The sequence below is a fragment of the Pseudomassariella vexata genome (genome assembly GCF_002105095.1).
Source record: "Pseudomassariella vexata strain CBS 129021 chromosome Unknown BCR38scaffold_3, whole genome shotgun sequence".
Lineage (NCBI taxonomy): Eukaryota > Fungi > Ascomycota > Sordariomycetes > Amphisphaeriales > Pseudomassariaceae > Pseudomassariella > Pseudomassariella vexata.
Genome location: NW_024467958.1, coordinates 2300331 through 2321841, shown reverse-complemented (window position 1 = coordinate 2321841; position 21511 = coordinate 2300331). Strand labels below are relative to the sequence as shown.

The 21511-nt window shown below is 51.2% G+C and overlaps 9 protein-coding genes across 9 annotated transcripts; 5 read left to right on the top strand and 4 right to left on the bottom strand.

The window, feature by feature from the left end:
* Positions 1-2905: 2905 nt before the first annotated feature.
* BCR38DRAFT_139138 (C-1-tetrahydrofolate synthase) lies at positions 2906-6008 on the bottom strand. The gene is made up of 4 exons (XM_040853622.1): positions 5924-6008; positions 5828-5865; positions 3224-5751; positions 2906-3159 (listed from the first exon to the last, which is right to left on the bottom strand). The coding sequence occupies exons 2-4, from the start codon at positions 5849-5851 to the stop codon at positions 3051-3053; spliced, it is 2661 nt and encodes an 886-aa protein (XP_040719092.1). The 5' UTR covers positions 5852-5865; positions 5924-6008; the 3' UTR covers positions 2906-3050.
* On the bottom strand, positions 5924-6698 carry BCR38DRAFT_139150 (uncharacterized protein). Its single transcript, XM_040853623.1, has one exon. It carries the CDS (start codon positions 6467-6469, stop codon positions 5987-5989), a length of 483 nt encoding a protein of 160 aa, XP_040719091.1. The 5' UTR covers positions 6470-6698; the 3' UTR covers positions 5924-5986.
* Positions 6699-6895: 197 nt separating this feature from the next.
* BCR38DRAFT_455667 (Spermidine/spermine synthase) lies at positions 6896-8216 on the top strand (the record flags this gene model as incomplete). Its single annotated transcript, XM_040861825.1, has 5 exons — positions 6896-6926; positions 7080-7115; positions 7177-7469; positions 7525-7762; positions 7936-8216. The coding sequence occupies 5 exons, from the start codon at positions 6896-6898 to the stop codon at positions 8214-8216; spliced, it is 879 nt and encodes a 292-aa protein (XP_040719090.1).
* A 585-nt stretch (positions 8217-8801) lies between these two features.
* On the top strand, positions 8802-9728 carry BCR38DRAFT_455666 (carbon-nitrogen hydrolase; the record flags this gene model as incomplete). Its single annotated transcript, XM_040861824.1, has 1 exon — positions 8802-9728. One exon carries the CDS (start codon positions 8802-8804, stop codon positions 9726-9728), a length of 927 nt encoding a protein of 308 aa, XP_040719089.1.
* Positions 9729-9864: 136 nt separating this feature from the next.
* BCR38DRAFT_139060 (GAF domain nucleotide-binding protein) lies at positions 9865-11227 on the bottom strand. The gene is made up of 6 exons (XM_040853621.1): positions 11177-11227; positions 10846-11124; positions 10690-10794; positions 10626-10630; positions 10483-10562; positions 9865-10390 (listed from the first exon to the last, which is right to left on the bottom strand). The coding sequence occupies exons 2-6, from the start codon at positions 10846-10848 to the stop codon at positions 10002-10004; spliced, it is 582 nt and encodes a 193-aa protein (XP_040719088.1). The 5' UTR covers positions 10849-11124; positions 11177-11227; the 3' UTR covers positions 9865-10001.
* Positions 11228-11573: 346 nt separating this feature from the next.
* BCR38DRAFT_424384 (Alpha/Beta hydrolase protein) lies at positions 11574-13075 on the top strand. Its single transcript, XM_040859649.1, has 2 exons — positions 11574-11976; positions 12060-13075. Exons 1-2 carry the CDS (start codon positions 11724-11726, stop codon positions 12719-12721), a joined length of 915 nt encoding a protein of 304 aa, XP_040719087.1. The 5' UTR covers positions 11574-11723; the 3' UTR covers positions 12722-13075.
* A 276-nt stretch (positions 13076-13351) lies between these two features.
* BCR38DRAFT_334775 (pectate lyase superfamily protein-domain-containing protein) lies at positions 13352-16007 on the top strand (the record flags this gene model as incomplete). The annotated part of the gene is made up of 6 exons (XM_040855345.1): positions 13352-13649; positions 13703-13832; positions 13887-14169; positions 14230-14773; positions 14826-15540; positions 15605-16007. 6 exons carry the CDS (start codon positions 13352-13354, stop codon positions 16005-16007), a joined length of 2373 nt encoding a protein of 790 aa, XP_040719086.1.
* A 21-nt stretch (positions 16008-16028) lies between these two features.
* On the bottom strand, positions 16029-16727 carry BCR38DRAFT_139025 (uncharacterized protein). The gene has a single exon (XM_040853620.1). It carries the CDS (start codon positions 16691-16693, stop codon positions 16226-16228), a length of 468 nt encoding a protein of 155 aa, XP_040719085.1. The 5' UTR covers positions 16694-16727; the 3' UTR covers positions 16029-16225.
* A 2356-nt stretch (positions 16728-19083) lies between these two features.
* On the top strand, positions 19084-20992 carry BCR38DRAFT_482281 (S-adenosyl-L-methionine-dependent methyltransferase; the record flags this gene model as incomplete). Its single annotated transcript, XM_040863483.1, has 8 exons — positions 19084-19329; positions 19414-19490; positions 19587-19682; positions 19745-19786; positions 19844-19951; positions 20066-20271; positions 20410-20721; positions 20835-20992. 8 exons carry the CDS (start codon positions 19084-19086, stop codon positions 20990-20992), a joined length of 1245 nt encoding a protein of 414 aa, XP_040719084.1.
* Positions 20993-21511: the final 519 nt, after the last annotated feature.

Genomic DNA, 21511 nt, shown 5'->3' with positions numbered 1-21511 from the left:
TACAGGGCCTACGACGAGCATGTTGACATGGTTACATAGACTAGGCAATGGTTCAAGATGGGGGGCAATTATGGTCTGCAGTCCTTAGGAGTTGGGAGGGTCACGGCCAAGAGAGGGATCGGCAGCAATCCAAGGCCAAAGATCTGGAGCTGGCCAGAGTTGGGGAGACTTGTGCAGTATTCTTCGGCGCCATCACGAAGCCGTGCCTCAACGATGCAGTAGCAGTCTGAGCAGCCTTGACGAATATGCTTACTAGCAACATGTGGTGTGGAGCCTCTAGGACTAGCATTTTGTGCACTCTGCTTAAAAGCGGCTTTTTCCATTTGATAAGTCTCCATCGCCGAGATAGCGAACCGATCTGCTTGCCGAAAATAGTACGAAATATCACAACTGCTTGCACGCACGCTCCTCAAACTTCCCGACAACCTGCTAAAAGGATTTACCGTCAAGGTCTCTGAGAAGAATTTAGAACAGTAAAGCGGGGCATTGGGATTTCTGGGGGCCGAAGCTGCCGTTTGGCCATCAAAACGGAATAATGCGAGCTTTGAAGTGTGCAAGCTGCAGTCATCAATCAGTCCTTCGACCATCCATCCAGGCAAGCAAGGGTCCTAGGTTTTCCACACGTTCGCCTAGATGTTGTTCACATGCACAAGTTTGTGATGCCATCATTCTAAATACATGCCCATTGGATAATCTCATCATTTACGGCCGACTCCTTGCAGTATGAGACGTGCAAGCAAGTAATTTGTGCCTCGCCCTCCCTGGCTGCCGCTCGGGCTAATGGATCCCGCCATCATCATCATCGTTGGTTTGGTTGATGAAGACCTTGGGGGATACACATCATCTAGATACAGAGACTGTATTGCAAGCAAACAACTTACATTGTGGCAGCCTAGTCAATCAGAGCCTTAGACATAGTATACAACCCAAGCTCCCCCCTCGCCCCCAGCTCGCCGCTACCAATTGTATCGTGTTACTGGCCCGGCTATGTCTCATCACCACCGCAGAGTGCATACGCGAGGACTCAGACGAGTTGCAAGGATACCTTGGAATATCCGGCAGGTGAACTTGCAGATTCTTGCACATGCATGAAGCTTTGCTGGCTCCTATGAATATGCAGCAATTATCAAATCGATAATGTATTTACACTATGACGGCCAAACCCGCAATTCACGCGAGTCATTCGGTCGTGAACTCTGCTGGAATTCGGCTTCCCACGTTGAAACGTGTTGAACTAAGTGGGTCTCGAAAGCTTTCCCAGTTCGGGTAAGCAGGGGTGTTCGGAGACGAATGACATGGAAAAAATGCGACGACTTGTTGCAGCTTGACAGGCCAAGAAAGGGTGTCATCCTCCCTTCACCGAGATGCCCCATGGAAATGCATCGAACCTGCACTGCATCGCTTAACCACGACTACCATGTCGCCATGCTGCTGCTGCTGCTACTGAACTTTCTTTCATAGCAATGATCATCCCATCTTCCAAAGCACATAAAAGGGGTGTCAACGGCGGACCGATGTCAGACAGCGACGTTTAATGGCTCGGAGAACAGGGGAATGGGTTCAAGAGGAGCTGATCAGACTGCAACCTCACATCTGTACGTCTAGTCTGTTTCGGCCAGGCTTTGAGCTGACGGTCATTACGAACATCAGGCCGTTCACGTATTCCGTAGTTTTCCAGCACGCCTCTTGATCTCAAGTCTCAACTTGTTAAATCCCAATCTTGAGAAATTTCGGAGATGACCCAAGATATTGAACCCACTTGCAAGCGTTGTTCAAGACACGAGAATGGTATGATTTCACGCCATTGAAGAAAAACTGGGGGTAAAGTAGCTGAAAATTTAGTTGCCGTGTAAATACTTCTGGAAGGCCTCACTCACTCATCGTCTCAAGATACGCGGTATGCAGTCAATGACGAATGCCGCCACGCCTTTTCAGCCGGCATCTGGAATATCACGGGAATATCTGTCAGACTACCCTTTCCGCCTTGGCGTATTTGTCACTGGGCCACGGATAAAGTCAAAATCAAAATCAAAAGGTTCTGCAGCATCGTAGCGTAGAAGAGTGTAGAGCTCGCCTACAAGTCTGTCTGCCTGTCATCTGCCATGCGCCATGCTTCCAATAGATTGTTCGATCTGCCTTCGCCCCCAGCTAACGAATGGGAATAGTTCCCGCCTCCATTAAGCGTAGGGATTAGCCACAATCTTGCGTCGGATCGGATTCTTAGAAATTGCTACATAGCACGTCCAATTGAAAGGCGCAATACGGGAAACCAGGACGATAATTTGAAGCCAAGGCACAGCATACGTGCCAGCTTTGCCAGCTCTTTTGGACACTAGCAACGCGGTTCATCATCACTGCTGGCGACGTACTATTAGTCAAACCCCATGCGCGGAATCTGAACCATCCATGATTAATGTGGCCTTCTCCAGCTTGTTTGTTATTATTGCCACTAATTAAGTCCCTACCTTTAAGGCTAGTCGGTTTAATGTGGTATTTTTGGCACAGTGCCATCCCTCACAGTTGGAATTGGCGAATGCGAGTGCGTTTCACGAGGACAAATCTGGGTTGTCTAAGCGGACCGCCCCTAGCGGCCCACATGCCATGAGGGTGCGTCTTGTCTTGTTTGACAGAACCACTGACAGCTATGCTAAGAATAGTGGACGTCTTTAGCAGATGCGTCTGTGTCTCAAAGATCCAGATGACCATAAGCCATTGGTTCGTAGCATTCACTGCTTTCGTGGTTTGAGTAAGTGTATTCATGCAGTCTATGACATCTGTCCACAGTTGGTTTTTTAAAAAAAAATAGAATAACTACCGGTATCCAAAAAGCCGCGAAGCATAGCTCTATCTTCACGTGCCAGATTTTTCAGCTATCTGATTTGCGACGACACTCATTTTCCGGCATTGTGATTCTGTTGATAAATGATGGATTTTTCTTCGATACCCTATTTAGTGCTCGTTAGGTTGAAGAGCCGAGTATATTAGTTGAGTTGTTTTTGTTGGTACAGTCATTGCTGTTTCATGCCACTCTCCCCTCTATAACCACACGTCTAGAACAGCCCGTCTACCTCACCCGTCTCGGTATCTACGTCGACATTCAGGTATCCCGGCGCAGTGGGTAGACCGGGGATGGTCTGGATATCTGCTGCAAGGGCATATCTTTTCACATATTAGCAGGGTCCGCATTTTGAGGCAAGCCAAGCGTGATAAGGGCGGCACTCACAGATATCCAGCACCAGCAGCCATTCTCACATCCCGAATCGGCACCGTGAAGCCTGTGGGAGCACCCTTCAGGTCAGGGTCGTGGGACAGACTATATTGCGTCTTTGCAACGCAAATAGGCAGGTTACCAAAGCCCTGCTTGGTGTACGTGTCGACTTTCGTCTGTGCCAGTTCGCTAAACTCGACGGCAGATGCTCCGTACATCTTCTGACAAATGGCCTCCATGCGGCTCTGCACGCTGCCATCCAAATCATAAAGCAGCTTGAAATCCTTGGGCTTTTCACTTGCAGCAATCACACCCTTGGCAAGGTCGACAGCGCCCTTGCCTCCCTCCGCCCAGTGGTTTGCTAGGATGGCGTCCTCCGCGCCGGCTTTGACTGCTTCCTCGCGAAGAACCTCGATTTCGGCATCGGTATCTGTGGAGAACTTGTTGATAGCCACTACCACCGGACAGCCGAAGGTCTTTGCATTCTGGATGTGCTTAGCGAGGTTGACGCAACCCTTGCGCAATATCTCAACGTTCTCCTGCTTGTAGACGGAATTGAGAGCAGCACCAGGGGTGATCGGTGGACCGCCGCCATGGACTTTGAGCGCGCGCACGGTGGCGACAATGACCACGACGTCAGGCACGAGGCCAGATGCCCGGCACTTGATATTGAAGAAACGCTCTCCACCCATAGTGAAATCGAAGCCCGCCTCGGTTACGACGAATCCTGCCTTGGCATTATGATCTTCGTCCGACTCGGTACCTGTCAGTTTTAGGGCCATCTTGTCCGCCAGAATCGAGCTGTTCCCGATGCTGATGTTCGCAAAGGGACCTGCGTGGACAAAGACTGGCGTTCCCTCCAAAGTTTGCATTAGGTTGGGTTTAATAGCATCCTTCATCAATGTCGTTAGCGCGCCTCCAGCGCCGATATCATCACAAGTCACAGGGTCTCCAGATCGCGAACTTCCAATGACCATGCGACCAAGTCGCTCTCGCATGTCTGCCAGATCGGTGCTCATTGCCAGGATAGCCATGCACTCGCTGGCCACCGAGATATCGAAGCCAGTCTCTCGAGTTTGTCCTTTTTCCGTTGGGGCCGTGCCGATGGTGATGCCACGTAGATGGCGATCATTGACGTCGAGCACTCTTCGCCATGTGATGGTCTCGGGGTCGATGTCCAATCTCGCAAACTTGTGAACCTCTTCTTCTGTGAGCTCGTTCGGGTCCGTCTTCTCAATGCCCAGCTTCTTCAACCGTCGGAACATAACAGGGGCGAACTGCCTCTTGCCATTTTTCACAGGAACTAATCGTTTGTACAAGGGGCCATCCTTCTGCGTGTTCTCGTGGAACATCCGGGTTTCGATGGCAGCAGCCAAGAGGTTGTTGGCCGCCGTGATGGCATGAATGTCTCCAGTCAAGTGAAGGTTGAACTCGTCCATGGGGATGACCTGGCTGTATCCACCTCCTGCTGCCCCTCCCTTGATTCCAAAGGTAGGACCCTGACTGGGCTGCCTGACGTTGGCAAAGGTCAGTCGATCCAGGTGAGCTCCCAAAGCTTGAGCAAGGCCCATCGTTGTCGTCGACTTGCCTTCGCCCAGAGGTGTAGGTGTAATGCCAGTGACAACGACATAGCGACCATTACGACGATGCTCGAGACGCTTCAAAAGGCTGAGGTCGACCTTCGCCTTGTATGAACCGTAAGGTTCCAATTCATGGGGATAAACTCCAACTTCCTCGGCAACCCGCGTGATCTGCTTGGGTGCTTGTGCTCTCGAGACTTCGATATCAGTAGGCACTGGGTCCTGAAGCTTCAGGGGCAGGGGTACAATACGGCGCCGCTTCTGCCTCTCAAAGTACATAGAAGTAGCGTCGACGACATTCTGCAGCAGCATGGCAACCGTCATGGGACCAACGCCTCCTGGAACTGGCGTGATATAGGATGCGACCTTCGCAGCTGCCTCGAAGTCCACATCTCCAACCAGTCTTTGGCCCGACTTCCTTGATGGATCCGGGATATAATTCGTGCCAACGTCGATGATAACTGCGCCAGGCTTCAACCACTCTCCTTTGACGAACTGAGCCTTGCCAATCGCCGCTACGACGACATCAGCTTTGCGTAAGTACCCCTCGAGGTCTTGTGTCCGAGAGTGGCAGACGGTGACGGTTGCGTCCGCATTCTTCAACAAATAGCTGACTGGGCTCCCAACGATATCACTTCGGCCGAGGACGACGGCGTTCTTCCCCTTGAGATCTACTCCCGCCTCTTCCAGCAGGACCATGACGCCTTTTGGCGTGCAGGGAACGAACAGCGGATGGCCGCCCTTCTTGGCGAGCTCACCAATGTTAGCAACCCCAAAACCATCGACATCCTTCTCATCGGCGACCGCAGACGTGACGATGTACTCGTTAATGCCTTCGGGAAGCGGCAGCTGCACGAGGATACCGTGAACATTGGGGTCGTGGTTGAAAATATGGAGATTTGCGAGCAGTTCTGCCTCGGTTATGGACTCAGGGTAGTGAAGTAAGTCGCAGCTAATGTTGGCCTTTATACATCACGGTTGTCAAGATGAGAACACTGTTACATTCGGATGCTGCACAACACAACAGTTGGAAACATACCTCTTCGGCAGCCTTGAGTTTCATGCGAACATAGGTTGCTGCGCGATCATTAGTCACAACACAGCCATGGCGGGGTCATCTGGGGTTGTTACATACTAGAGTCAGATCGATCACCAACTATTCGGGACAATTGGAGTCAGTATGGTGATCCTGACAGTATCAAAAGTATTCGGGGGACCATTGCACACCTTGAATGATCTTGAGGCATGGCTTGTATCTTGGATTGATTTTCTGCTTATCAACAATCTCGGCGGCAAGCCTCTCACGAATCTTTTTCGCGATAGCAGTGCCATCAATCTTTGTGGCAGCCATGGCGGGGTAGCTGGTAGAAAAGGCGCGGGGAGATGCAGATGTGAATACCGCAGGTGCAGTAGAGTTAGGTCGAGAAAGAGAAGATGAACAAGTCCTCCGTCTTGCTTTTGCCCTTGTGTTCGAAAGGGGGCAGCTTGAAGTGCGACGTCGGACCGGTGCCGATGAACTTGAGTCTGTTGATAAATATCGGTTGGGCGGAGTCAGAGTCGATAGCCGGGCGGGGAGTGCCCGTTGTTTATTCACAGTTGGCGCCAGAAGAGTAAGCTGCGTATGAGAACAGTCGCCGTACAACCTCAAATTGCCAGGCCACTTGCGGCGGACTGCCAACATTTGAAACTTTCTTATTTCCAAAAACACCCGATGTGAGGAAACTTTTTCTTAAAATCTCGTCGCTTGTTGCGCATCGGACTCTGCCGTCAGGTTGTCCTTTGGTTGGAGCGTTCAAAATGTGAAGAGGGAACAGCCGATTGTTAGTCGACACAGTATTACACTAGACTTGTCTGCTCCCCATACAACCACTCCTCAAATTGCCAGTTCCTAGAAATGGCGGGTAAAGGCAGCTTCGCGGCTTTGGGCGGTTATTCGCTCAGTCGCAAAAATTTTCAAGGGCACATCCTTGGGCCGCAGCAACACAGGACCCATAACCCAAACTATTCTCTCCATTTCCACAAGAATATCTCTCTGAACGTAGAGCATTTCTCAATCAAAATTCAGCGTAATAATTCTTGTAAAGAAAGACTAGCAATACCCAACAAGATGAGCGAGATTACTCACCCTACAATCAAGGGTATGTTGCCGCATCATCTCTTACACAGGAGGCCCTCACAATCATCCCATTCATAATGCGTCCTCCTTATCAGGGCCCAACGTCCTGTTTCCATGGCTCTCTAAGCCACTGAGTCAAAACTGTTGCTCAACACTTGCTAATTTTCCATATTAGATGGCTGGTTCAGAGAGATCTCTGAGATGTGGGCAGGTGAGTTATAAATCAGCGAGTCATGCCCAGCTAGATGAAGCCATCTGACATTTGTGAGCAGGCCAGGCCATGACCCTCAAGGTGAAGAAGGTTCTGCACCACGAGAAGAGCAAGTACCAAGATGTGTTGATCTTCGAGTCGGAGAAGCACGGCAACGTGCTGGTCCTGGACAACGTCATCCAGTGCACCGAGTACGATGAATTTTCGTACCAGGAAATGATCACCCACTTGGCCATGAACGCCCACCCCAACCCCAAGAAGGTCTTGGTCATTGGTGGCGGTGACGGTGGTGTCCTTCGCGAGGTCGTCAAGCACGAGTGTATCGAGGAGGCTACCCTATGTGATATTGATGAGGTGGGTTATGCATCGAGGTTTATGGCTGCTCGACCTCTACTGACTCTGCTACCAGGCCGTCATCCGTCTCTCCAAGGAGTACTTGCCCAACATGGCCGAGGGTTTCAAGCACCCAAAGACCAAGGTGCATGTTGGTGATGGATTCAAATTTCTGGATGACTACAAGAACACCTTTGACGTCATCATCACTGACTCGTCTGATCCAGAGGGTCCTGCCGAGAGCCTGTTCCAGAAGCCCTACTTCCAGCTCCTTTTTGACGCACTCCGCGATGGTGGTGTCATTACCACCCAAGGTTTGTGAAATTCATTGTTGAGCCCTCTGCAAACTTTCAAAGAACCACCTAGATGAGCTTGGATTAATAGCCATCGGCCATTGCAAGCCATTGCGGGGTTGATTGGTCACCAAACAATTTCTCCATTCTACTTCAATGAGATCACTCGGGAAAATGCTAACCATCTACTGCAGCTGAGAGTCAATGGCTTCACTTGAACCTGATCAAGCAGATCAAGAAGGACTGCGCAGAAGTCTTCCCAGTGGCAGAGTATGGTTTCACCACCATTCCTACCTACCCCTCCGGTCAGATCGGCTTCATGGTTTGCTGCAAGGATGCCAGCCGAGACGTCAAGACGCCGCAGCGATCGTGGTCCCCTGAGGAGGAGGCTAAGCTCTGCCGTTACTACAACTCAGAGGTGCACAAGGCTGCTTTCGTCCTTCCCAACTTTGCCAAGCAGGCTCTGAATCAATAAGCTGGGAACTACGTAATTTACAAAGGCTTAACCCGGAAATGAAAACATGATAACATTATATGAAAAAAGCAAATACATACATGAGCTTATGAAAAATACGGATCGGTAGGCACTCTATCTGCGGACGAAAATCAGCCAAAAACCATTCAAACTCCTAGACATAGTATGAGGTCTTCCACCAATTGATCAATAACAAATTCAATACATGAACAAACATTGCTCGACTTCCAAGTTTCGTGCTGGCATGCTCAAAGTGTCTTCGTATCTCGGCCCTGAATATATTAGTGTCCCGAATTAACTAGCCAAGTCGGCGCCAGGTCCGCTAAAGGCCGATAGCCACTCCCAACTTCCAGTGTCGTCTCCAACGACCCCACGACCCCTCCATTGTCCCCCAACCAATCGACTCCAACCGCCGATCTAGCTTCCAATACACTCCGACGACGAGATGCGACTACCACCATGAGACATTTCCTGAGGATCTTGAGTCTCTTCACCAAATCCTTCCCATCATCATCATCATCATCATCATTATCCTCCTCTACTTGCTGTCTCTTTCCCGGTCTGCGACAGTTGGCAAGAAGAACCATGGCGACCTCAACCTCGTCCCCGCTTAAGAAGCCAGTGACGCTGGCATGCATCCAGCTTGCCAGCGGTGCGGACAAGACGGCCAACCTTTCGCATGCGCGCGACAAAGTGCTCGAAGCCGCAAAGGGCGGCGCCCAAATTATCGTGCTGCCCGAGTGCTTCAACTCGCCCTACGGCTGCGACTACTTCCCTTCGTACGCCGAGACGCTGCTCCCGAGCCCTCCTTCTAAAGACCAGTCGCCATCGTACCATGCCTTGTCGTCCATGGCAGCCGAAGCCAACGCCTATCTCGTCGGCGGCTCGATCCCGGAAGCCGACCCGGACCTAGCGAGCAAAAAATACTACAACACGTCTTTGATCTTCGGGCCCGACGGGAAGCTCCTCGCGAGCCACCGCAAGGTGCACCTCTTCGACATCGACATCCCGGGCAAAATCACGTTCCGCGAAAGCGACGTGCTGTCCCCCGGAAACAAGGTGACGCTGGTGGACTTGCCCGAGTACGGGAAGATCGCCGTGGCCATCTGCTACGATGTGCGGTTCCCCGAGCTGGCCACCATCGCCGCGCGCAAGGGTTGCTTCGCGCTGATCTACCCGGGCGCCTTTAACACCACGACAGGGCCACTGCACTGGCGGCTGCAGGGGCAGGCTAGGGCCATGGACAACCAGTTGTACGTGGCCATGTGCAGTCCAGCAAGGGACACGACGGCTACCTACCACGCGTGGGGACATAGTCTGATTACGGATCCTATGGCTACGGTGCTGGTTGAGGCTGAGGAGAAGGAGGCTATTGTAAGCTGGAAGCTGGATGGGGCCAGGATTGAGGAGACGAGGAAGGGGATCCCCCTTTCGGGGCAGAGGAGGTTTGATGTTTACCCTGACATCAGCGAAGGGAAAGTGCGGTTTGATGAGGATAATGTGCCGAGTTAGAGGGCGGTGTGAATCTACCGTAGCTTGATAATATTGTGTGAAGCAATAAGCATACGTTGTGACCGAAGCGTTGTTACCGCGGTTCTCATAAATCCAAGCACACTGTGTTCTCTTGAACCTGTTAGCACGCAGCATGTCTCATCAGCTGTTGCTTCAAGTTATATGAAGCTTTCAAGTCATCCTCAGCGTACAAGGGAAAGCCAAGTGGACTCAACCCAAGAATTCAAGCCCCTAATACTCGTCAAGCTTTTGTCTCGCCCAGACTCGACTTCCTTAGCAGTCCAATCTATCCCCAGATGACCAAAGCCACCAATCGCAACTCCTCCCAATCAAACCCCCCAATTTTTCCAAGTACACCCTATCCACCTCGTCGAACCCATCCAAAACCGCACAGTCGATATCAATAATAGCCACCAGCTTCTTCTCTCCTGTTCCCTCCTGAGAAACAACGATCGGCACGACAATCTCGCTCCGACTATCTCCGTCGCAGGCGATATGACCCGGAAACGCATCGACGTCGCGTACGAGCTGCGTGGTTTGCGTCGCAGCCGCGACGCCGCATACGCCCCGTGAGAAGGCGATAGTTTGGCAGGCGACTTTACCTTGAAAGGGGCCTAGGATGAGTTGGGGAGAAGGAGAGAGGGGATTGAGGGTGTAGAAGCCTGGGTGTGATTGTTAGATGGGATAAGGTAAGGTGAGATAAATGGCATGAGGGCAGTTGTGTGATAGTGACGATGAAGACAGAAGCACGCACCTGCCCAGTTCACCTGGTTACTCGGCGAAGGAAGGGATTTGTAGGCGTGCCAGAGGAGGGAGGCTGCGTTGGATAGGTTGCTGAGTTGGTGTTAGATATATACGAGATGCGAGGAGTAAATGGCACAGAGGGCGACTACATACCAGACCTACATACTAATTATGAGCAACTGTGGGGAAATTTAGAGATACGACAAGGTTAGCTAACCCAGTTTCTTTGACCATCGAAGAGACCCTCGGCTTGCATTAGCACTTGCTCGTAGGCTTGATCTTTGGTCACGCCAATGACGAAGTTAGAGGCGTCTGCATGAACCTGAGTATGTAAGTTAGTGTAGTGTTACCGAGCTGGGAATGTGTTGCTAACCATGGTGCCGGTTTAAGGGCCGGCGGACAGCGTTGGAGAATAATGAAATCCTCGGAAATGAGACGTCAAGAATGCTTACAGGGGCTGCGTGACTCCTGGCTATGAATGAGATTTTGTGAAACGTGGTGAGTTGGTCGTGACTGCAATAAGAAATCGGTAGGGTAAGACGATGACTCAATGCGCAATCGGTTCGAGGAGACACAAATTTCTGCCGTCTATCCACTATAATGCATTTACCTAGGTGTGCCAAGCGGGAATTGCAGCAGGAACTGTTGGTTTCTAGTGTCGTTTAGGCGCGTAACAGACAAATACCACGAACATAGCACTTTACCTTAGACCAATAGTAACACCCAGCCCAGGTAATTCAAATGACTAACATAGCAAACATACTGAAAGTAGGAACGTTCGAGTTCACATGTTCGTCTGATGTTTCCACACTTTGAGCGTGTCGCCTATTAATAGCTACATGTGATAAGTAACCTAGGTACTGTGTGCTGAGCTTGTAATGTAGTGTCTGGGGCACAAAAATGCCGACTTTGACGAGTTATCCGTTGAGGATGGTCGAATAATTACATTGTGTATGCCTTCCCATTCATCTCACAAGCTCCAGCCTTTGGATTTGGGACCTTTTAGTGTGTTGAAAAGTAATTCAGCACATATGAGACGACCACAAACTGCGGCCGTCTGCATGTTAGCACGTCATCACATGGGCTAGGAATATCAAGGTAACCGATCAAGGTATTTAATACGATGCCCAAGCGCACTTGCATGGCTTGTTTTGGGGTTTGCTGCGTTGTATATATATTCCCACTGTTGATCCAACTCGAGCACTGGGTACATAGTTATCCCCCATCACGACCCACGTTTCCACAACCACAATGTCAGCCACGGGGTTCTGCCAAGACTGCTTCAAGGGCACGCTCCGGGGCGACGCCGAATTAACAGGTACCGTCGAGACGATCCATGGCCTACCGAGCTACGTTGCCTGGCCCGAGGCGGGTACGGAGCCGAAGGGCATCGTGGTCATCATCCCGGATGCCTTCGGCTGGACGCTGAAAAACAGCCGCGCCCTGGCCGACAACTACGCCAAACGAGGAGAGTTCCTAGTCTATCTGCCCGATTTCATGAACGGTTTGTTATCCTTATTAGCACCGCGAAATGCTACATTTATCAGATGTTTGTTTTCAATAGTAACACTCAATCTTGCGTAAAAGGCGCCGCCCCCAATACCTGGATCCTCACTATAATAGATGGCCTCAGCAGCCCCTCGCCCGACTGGTGGACGACGCTCGTACTGAAACCATGGTGGGCAATCAGGATCGCGTCGGCCCTCCTCCCCTTCGGCTTCTGGACTCGTGAGGCTGTCACAAGGCCGCGCATCATCAAGTTCTTCCAGGATCTGAGGAGCAGCCCCGCGCCGTTCGCGACAGTGGAACGCCTTCGAATCGGCGTCGCGGGGTTCTGCTGGGGCGGGTATTATACTGTGCTGCTGGCTAAGGACCTACCCGAGAACCAAATCGCGACACCGCCAGGGTCGGACGATGACGGGAATATTGGCGAGAAGGTTTCGCTGATTGACTGCGCTTTCACGGCTCACCCGTCGTTGATTTCAGTGCCCAAGGATATCGTGGCTGTAAAACGGCCGTTGAGTGTCGCTAACGGGCCGGACGACGCGTTTTTAGGAAGAGAGAAAATGGTAATGCTGCAGCAAATTCTTGGGGCTCAGGAGCATATTGCACATGAGGTGGTGGTCTACGATGGAGCTAAACACGGGTTTGCCGTAAGAGGGGATCCGAGGGATCCGAAGCAGGCTGAGCTGGGCGCGCGTGCGGAGGACCAGGCTGTAAGTTGGTTTAGAAAGCATATTCACCAATAGATGGACATTGTCCAATCGAATGCAAGATCATTGCAGAATCGTTGCTTCAGTTGTCAAAACTTGGCGTGTTTGTTCCATGTTGCTCTACTGAGTGGCATGAAACCACCTTCCCAAGGCTTGATAGCTTGAAGATTCAAGGTTTCCTTGTAGAAACCGGCATAGTGCCAGAACAAAGCCTAGAAGTGCATCTTCAGGTCTGAGTTATTCAGAAGAAAATTGGGCGAGGTTTTGGTTGGGTGCTATTATTACCCTATCAGCTGGCCAGCATCCCAACCGTGGCACCCATCGATCCTGCAGCCAACAACTCGAGGCTGCATCAGGCTTGCTGTCATTCACGAGTGCTGTCATCCACAAAGTCGGTCGAACCTGTGTGACTCGATTCCACAGGCTTGACTGGTGCCAGACAACTTTGCCCTACCCACATGAAATTGGCACTTCAGGAACAGAAACGACAATTCGGCCGAGCTTTGCATCGTTGCGTTGTTTGGATACAGACATTAGAAACTCGTCGTTGTCTATATTCGAGTTATGATTGTCGCTCATGTACGAATTAAAAGGTACTATAACCAACTAGGGTACCCGCTTGTTTGATCTCAGCCCTACGGCCGTTGAATATCCCATCGTTACACAATGTTGCCCCGCCACTTCCTCGCAGCTGGGACTCTGCTGGTTTCCTTAGCGGTCGTTTTAGCGCATCCTCCCTCTGAACATCCCACGCCTTTCGAAAGCCTCAACACCCGAGAGACTTCTTGTTCAGGCCCTGTCGAAAGCAGTCCGAAAACTTGGTGGAGAGCTGCCATCCAATACAACGGGACGACACCCACGGCTGTGGATGAGACCTTTCAGTACTATCGAACTGTCATTCAGTATGGCGCGGACAACACTGGTGTTGAGAATGCAACCGAGGGTTTCAATTTTGCTATTAATGGTTGGGGACTCGACTCGTCGACATGACTTTTCGGCTTTGCTAATGAATGCCAGCTTGGAATCGGACTGCCAATACCGTCACGACACTGCCAGCTTATGTTTATGTCCCGCCAGGCAAATACCGAATCAAAGCCTCGATTCAGATGCTCGTATCGACTTATCTGATTGGTGACCCTCTTGATCCGTTCGTTCACCTACTACCTATACGTTCAAGTGACTGGAACTGACTTTGGCCAAGCCCTACGCTCATCGCTGACCCTGCGTTGGGTTTCGATCCGGTCATCAATGGTTATGACACGCACCAAGGGAATGGATCTGCTACCAAGAACTTCTACATGTCCATTCGGAATATCATCATTGATACCTCGGAGATAAGTACAGACACGGGTATCACCGCCATCGATTGGTCCGTCTCGCAGGGCTGCTCCATGAATAATGTGCAGATCAAGATGCCCCAGGACTCGAAACATCTGGGAATCACCATGAAGCGCGGTGGCTCTGGCATCATCATTGCAGATTGTGTATGCATATCTCCAGAAACATAGTTGCTTCAGTGTACTAACCAACTGACGCGGACACAGAGCTTCACAGGAGGTGCCATCGGGATCCTCCTTAAGAACCAGCAGTATGAGTTAAAAGGCCTCAGTTTCAACGGCTGCAACACTGGCATCAAGATCGACACCGTCTGGGTTGCCACCTTCCAGGACATCACGTTTGCCAATTGCAAGTATGGCATCGACATGTCGGGCAATGCCACCGGAGCGGTATCGTTAGTGGATTCTTCCATTAACAACTGCGAAGCTGGAGTAAATGCCTATGTCTCGGGCACTGGACAGGGGTCGCTTACTATTGACAACTTTCAGACTGACGGTGGGACAACAGCCGTCAAGTCATCTGAAGGAAACACGTTGCTACAGGACTCGGTCCCGGCTGGCCAGACTTGGGTGATGGGCAACGAGAACCCCCAGAACTACCAGAGCGGCAAATTATATGAGATTGATCGGCCGAGTGCGCTGCTTTCGGATGACAAATACTTCACAATGCCCGCGCCGCAGTACGAGAAATACGAGATCAGTCAGGTTGTTAGTCTCACCAACGATTCAGAGTATCCTGTATTTGGAGACAGTAAGTACATTCCACCTTGACGGAGATGCCGGCAAACTCATAATGTTTCTAGACTCACACAATGACGGACCCAATATCAATGCGATTCTAAAGAAGCATGCCGGTTGCAAGATCATCTTGGTCCCACAAGGCATTTACGTGACCGAGGAGACAATCTACATACCTCCAGGCACTCGCCTAGTCGGTGAACTCCTGAGTGTCTTTACCGGCAACGGGTCCACGTTCAAGAACGCAGATGATCCCAAACCAGTCGTCCAGGTAGGAAAACCAGGCGAAAAGGGGGTTGCCCAGATCTTAGACATTCTGGTCGAAGTATCCGATATCCTGCCGGGCGCCATCCTGATGCAAGTTAACATGGCTGGCACTAAACCCGGGGACGTTGGAGTCTGGAATACAGTCCTCCGCGTCGGCGGATCGAAGCACACCCTAGTAAACACGCAATGCACAGACGCCGACACGTCGACGTGCAAAGCGGCCTTCGCACTCCTCCACGTCACCAACTCCGCCTCCTTGTACGCAGAGAACCTATGGGGATGGGTAGCCGACCACAGCCTCGAAGACGGCACGACGCAGAACATTGCCGTTGGTCGGGGCGCCCTGATTGAAAGCACACAGCCCACGTGGCTGGTCGGCACCTCATTCGAGCACTGTGCACTGTACCAATATAACCTGAACAGGGCGTCAAATGTATACATTGGCCTGCAGCAGACGGAGAGTCCGTATTGGCAAGGCACTGGCCAGCCGAACTATGCGCCTGCACCGTGGACGTAAGTCAATCGATCGGTATGAGAGTCTGCAACTTGATGGAGCCCCTGACAAAGAGATATCCAGACCTAATACCACGTACGGCGACCCGACGTTTAGCAACTGCGCCGACCAAGATGCAGATGGCAACGGGCAGTGTTTCCGCGCCTGGGCACATCACGCTGCGGGCAGCTCCGACATCGTGATCCATGGGTCGGCGCTGTGGGTTTTCTTTAACGGGATGAACGATAACAAGTTCCAGGATGCGAACTGTGACAAGTACGGAGGGATCTGCCAACTCAATATGATTTTTCTCAGCGATGCCGTCTCGACGTTCATGTACTCACTCGGCGGCAAGTCGACAACCAATCTGGTCTATGACACGACGGGTGGCGATATCAACGTTGCCGCCATGGACGATAATGTGGGCGGTTGGGGAGCGGTTGTTGCGGCGTATTTGAGGGACTTTGGCGTGGAGGGAGATGAGTGAGTTTCCCGTGTCCTGCAGTGTCGAGCAGAGAACACTGCTGTGCCGTGAGAGGAAATATCAGCTGATGTGAAACACTAGGTCTAACGCCTTCATGGCGCAAGTACCCATCAGGAGCCTGGTAATCGGCTCCCTGTTTACCGTCGGAGTTTTGACCGTGGCAACATAAGATGCTGGCGCGCATATGAGGCCTCGGTCATTGCATCTAGTCGCGCCAGTGTTCACGACCAAGAGGGACTTGCGTAATTATGCGCTCTCATCATAAACGTGGTTCCATGTCCCATGATTCGGAAAGACCCAAGCGGCAAGGTCGAGGGAGGATATCGATATACGTCATATATGTACGCATGTCGGCTGTGCAGGCAATGGACAGGTCTGGACCACCTGCCACCCACATCCGACCATAGGCCGTACAACCACGTGGCGTTGGACGTACGAGGACCAGGAGAGAAGCTACCGGAGCGCGCTCCGTACCCTGTCATGCTTTGCGAACACCCCCCCAGGATAGATGTTGGTTGGCCTCTCTGGACCGCCGGAAGTGTGCTAATTGGAAAGCCGTGGAGTGGAGAAGCAGGCAAGCTTAGGAGTGGCCGTAGGAAGTGTAGCAAACAGAGTTTATAATCCGACAGCTCGGATAGTGTGACAAACATGCTCGCAAATAGTCGACGCCTAGCTTCCCAGGTGCCCATTCGGAATTACGGAGCATTGATAATTGAAGATCCCGAATCCGAATTCCGATTACCCGGAACTGCCTGCCGTCCTGTGTCATAGTCGGTGTTATTCCAACAACGAGCATGCCGGCCTACAATTCGACGAACCAGGAACGTCGATGTAAAGGGCCATACACCGCATATGTACGTTGATCTGTCACCCTGCATAGACATGACCTCTCCATCTCAGATTTTCCAACTCAGTCCTACGGCTGCATGATTGACAGAGGCAGCTGAAGTGCGCTACCGCAAGCACTAAACTCGAATGACCCTGGTCTGACCTACTCCGGGCTGCATCATCGACAGTGTCCGGATTTTGAGTACCGCAGAAAGCAACCAGCCCCAACGACAAGCACCAAAACCCTGGACTTGAATGGCCAGGCCGCAGGATCCCGCCCGAGGCACATCATGCATGACTGCGGCGATTACCTTCCGGCTATCGTCACTGAAATATTTACCTGACTTTTGGGAATCTGAGGGCAACGACATGCGGTGCGATCGCGGCGTTCGGCATCGTAAACTCGGCATCATAAACTCCACATTTGTCCGCATGCCAACATCTCGTCTTCATCCCATTGGTAGTAAGGTTGCAAGTGATCAGGTCATACTCTCAAGCATACGCGCGGCACGTACAGCATGGCGACACCAACATCCCATGACGATTGATCACTTTTATCCAGGTTTGGTTCCTTCGCAGGCTTAGCCGAGAGAAGGATTGTGCATACGTAATAATATATGTGGCTGCTCTAAACCCCCCCATGGCGAATGCTCAATGCAGTTAGAGCTATAGGTCGACCCTACCTAAATTTCATAGTAATCAAGTATCCGTTACTACGAATATTTTTGTTACCTATTGTTAAAAACTAGCTGGGTAGTTTATATGTAAAATGCGACAATTTATACTAACCGACATCCCTGGTCCTACTTAATTATAATAGTAGTAGCTAACTAATGAAAAAGGATGAATAAAGACAGAGAATGTGACACGGCAGAGGCACTGCAAGTTCGAATCAGGGTTGCGACATCAGTCTATCTCTGTTGACGAATACTAAACTGAAGAAGAGAGAGAAAGAGATCTAAGTGCAAGTGCCCTTTCCTACATTATAAGGAAAAGGGCAGCGCGTACAGGTGGGACACATACTAGGGTGTCCCTGTTCGTCCAGGGGCCTAGGGGCCAGGCATCGTGACCGGCGTCACAGAGAAGATAATTAGTTCAAGTATGAAGAGTCTAGCGTACTGTGGATACTCAGTACACAGGCTTAAGTATGGGTTATTATATTGCAATAAAATAGAGGGAGTTACAAGGGCCGTAGCTTAGGCTACGGTGTTTATACATATATCCAGACCCTGAAGGCCTATATCGACGTATAGGAGCCTAGCTCCATGATAAAGTGTATCCTATAAAATTATATATTACGGCTATATTGGTAATAGGAATCTTAGTCATACTAGTTATAAAGAATCTAAAATAGAAAAAATAGAAATATTCACATAAAGAGGCTAGTTATTAATGGCCTGCATGCATAATCAATCTAACGAATGGTATGGCCAGGTCCCTCCCTCCTAAGGGGCAACGGTGAATCTCTTTTCGGACTAGCGGACTCGGTGATGGGCTGGGGGTCGGTCTTTTTCCCCTACCGTTCGACAATAGTGTGTCATGGAAAGAGACTAGTCGTCGAATTAATGGCTTGCATGATATATCTATCCACCGAGGTACTAGCTTGCATTGAGGAAAGACCGAAACTGAAGATTGACCATTTATAATAAATTAGTAGTGCAACAAAGGTACGTTGTTGTTTCTTCTTCACACGCGCTCACTTAGGAACATAAGATCAGTCTCTCCGAGACCATCGTCGGAAATCCTTCTCGCTCGCCTCATCTTTGGTAAGAGTTGTTACCCAGGTTGCCTAGTTGCTAGGTTTCATCGGCACGCCTGTTCCGCAGGTGCGATTTTCCTCGGTCCCCGTTCGAGCTCCCGAATTACTCCACTCGGCACAGTCCGCTTTCTCAAGTCTTGGGTTATACCTCATTAGTTATTACTGTTACAGGCCTAATTTGCTCTCCGGGGTGGTCAGTCTGTCGGTGTGTTTATTCTGCCGTGTCGGCGTCTCATCTCGACTTTGCCCTACCGTCACCACGCTTACGTTCCCACTCCGCTCTCAACTCTTCTCCTCGCCCTCCTCAAATCTACAGTAGTTCTCAGCTAGCGTGGTGCCTTTCCCCAACCGACCTCCAGCCTTTACATTTACAGTGAACTCTGAGGCTCGAAAAAAAGTCTGTGCAACATATTAGGATTGCCTGTTACTTCATGCCTGTTATTATCTTCCCATACTGAGGTAGTCAAATTCACAACGGGTACGACAACCCCGATGGCCGACAGTCCAGGAGGGAAGGAAAGAAGGGTTGTGCCGGTCGAGGAGGAGGAAGCCTCCGGTCCTAATGGTGGCGTGGCTGAGACAAAAGGCCCTAAACATGCCGAGACCGAGACCGAGACCCGCGAGCAACCTGCCGCCGGTCCGAAACCCGGGCAGGAGGAGCAGCAGCACGAGGCCGGAGGCGAGTCATCAACAGTCGCTCCGGCTCCAGCCGACGCGTTACCGCATTGGACGCAACCGGTACTACACGAACCCACCCCTACCTCACCACGTCAAAGTCACGCTGCTACGGCGTTGACGTGAGGAACAAGTTAACTAACACAGGCCTGTCATCCCTTGCAGAATTACGAGGAAGATTTTGACGAGGATGATGATAACGACTCGGCGCTTGGTGACGACGGGTACGTCCTCTTTCTCTTCATACCCACCCCCTGGTTTGCACCCCAAGGGTGACACGTACGGCTGGCCCACTTTGTCTTACATGTAACCACCTGCAGTGCAAGTTCTACAGCGTCGTTGTCGGCCAGTATACTGGAGTATAGAACCATACACGGACGGACTTATCATAGCAACATAGGTAATGCCGAGTACTGGTATGTTCAATCTCATCCCCATAGTATGCATAATCAATTCACTTGCTAAAAGAAGCTCCCAGGGGACCTAATGATGACCGGCAACTCGAGTCTATGGATCTTAGGTATGCCATCATACCGATTGTCAATACATGATATTTGAGTTATAACCTCGTTGCTAGCCACCACGCCTTCACTCTGTTGTTAGAAGACAAGCTCTTCCTGGCCCCGATACCAGACGATGTGCAAAAGGTGCTCGACGTCGGCACGGGATCTGGAATATGGGCCATGTAAGTATTAATCCCCCTTCACCCCGCTTGCCTATTTCCAGAGAAGAAGTGAAGGAGAAGATGAACTCTGTTTTACTCAGAGATATTTAGCTGATACGACCACCTCATCAACAGCGACTTTGCAGATAAGTACCCCCAAGCCGAGGTCATCGGCACCGACCTGTCGCCCACGCAGCCCGGCTGGGTACCCGCCAACGTAAAATTCGAGGTCGACGACGCCACGCTCGTGTGGACCTTCAGGCCTAACGTGTTTGATTTCGTGCACATGCGGGACCTGTTCGGGTCGATACAGGACTGGAACAGCTTGTACAGACAAGCTTGTATGTTCTTCTCTTTCCTTTTCAAGATCTCATTCTCCTATCTTCCCCTCTCCCCGATTTTCTCCCCCAAAGCCCCTGAAATCACCGAGTGATTTATCCCAAAGCACAAACGAAGCTGACAACCCCCGTGTCATCCAGATAAATGCATCAAACCCGGGGGCTACATCGAAGACTTCGAGTGCAGCGTCGTCATCAGCAGCGACGACGGGTCCGTGGCGCCCGGCATGGCCTGCTACGACTGGGGCCGCATCTTCCACGAGGCCGGGCGGAAGATGGGCCGACCGATGGACGTGGTGGAGCGGGGCATCGTCCCCGCCGGCTTGAAGGCCGCCGGCTTCGTCGATGTCGTCGAGAGGAGATACCGGCTGCCGCTGACGGCATGGCCCGCGGACAAGCGGCTCAGGGAGGTGGGGGCGATACAGCATTGGGCGGCGCAGGAGGGGCTCGAGGGTGAGGTTTTTCTATCTTCGCGTTATTATCAGCCCAATCGACAAATGGGGAGACAGAACAGGGGAGAGAGCGAAAGAAACGAAGACAAAAAATTGCTGACGTTGAAAACACAGGATACGCCATGTACCTCCTAACCCAACAGCTCAAATGGGCCCCCGAGCGAGTCCAGCTTCTGCTGGCTTGCATACGGAAGGAACTCCGATCCAACAAGCTGCATCCATACGCCTGGGTCCAAGTCACGTACGGGAGGAAACTGGAGGTAGGTGAATAGCATGTTTTGTTTTCCGGGATGAGAAGACGAGTACCAGCTCATGAGCGATGGACGCCGGTATCAAGACTGAGCTAAGCTACATTGCGTCCAAAAGAGTGCGGGTCGGGGCTGGAACCAAGCGAGGTAAATACATTGATTAACATGCATGCCAACCTCGGCCGCCATGACGATGCTATGCATTTGGCTGGGTGGAGGCCTGGGCTGAAAAACCACAAGAAACATGCGTGGTCAATATCCAACCATTGTGAGAGTATAATCCCTGGTGCGGTGGTATCACAGAGTCTCGTTGAATAATGCACTCGCTGGTGGCTCCGGATTAAGCTCAAACTCTGAAAAGGCGCATCTGAACCATCGTTGCAGCCAGGAACGAATATCTCCTTGCACAAAATGAAATATGCTTGGTTTGACGAGACGCCAGCGATGTCGTAGCAGGAATGACTGGTGACGTACTGCGATGAAATTTCATTACCTGCGGTATATAGAAGAGGCCGGTTGGACTGGATTACTTTGGTCCATGGC

Bases quoted from the DNA above. Each gene is read 5' to 3' on its own strand.
- BCR38DRAFT_139138 (XM_040853622.1), bottom strand. From the start codon at position 5,851: ATGAAACTCAAGGCTGCCGAAGAG. The intron at 5,752-5,827 runs GTATGTTTCCAA...TGATGTATAAAG, and splicing joins AACTCAAGGCTGCCGAAGAG to GCCAACATTAGCTGCGACTT. The intron at 3,160-3,223 runs GTGAGTGCCGCC...ATATGTGAAAAG, and splicing joins GCTGCTGGTGCTGGATATCT to ATATGCCCTTGCAGCAGATA.
- BCR38DRAFT_139150 (XM_040853623.1), bottom strand. From the start codon at position 6,469: ATGTTGGCAGTCCGCCGCAAGTGGCCTGGCAATTTGAGGTTGTACGGC.
- BCR38DRAFT_139060 (XM_040853621.1), bottom strand. The intron at 10,391-10,482 runs GTGCGTGCTTCT...AATCACACCCAG, and splicing joins TAACCAGGTGAACTGGGCAG to GCTTCTACACCCTCAATCCC.
- BCR38DRAFT_424384 (XM_040859649.1), top strand. From the start codon at position 11,724: ATGTCAGCCACGGGGTTCTGCCAAGACTGCTTCAAGGGCACGCTCCGG. The intron at 11,977-12,059 runs GTTTGTTATCCT...CTTGCGTAAAAG, and splicing joins TCTGCCCGATTTCATGAACG to GCGCCGCCCCCAATACCTGG.
- BCR38DRAFT_139025 (XM_040853620.1), bottom strand. From the start codon at position 16,693: ATGGGCACCTGGGAAGCTAGGCGTCGACTATTTGCGAGCATGTTTGTC.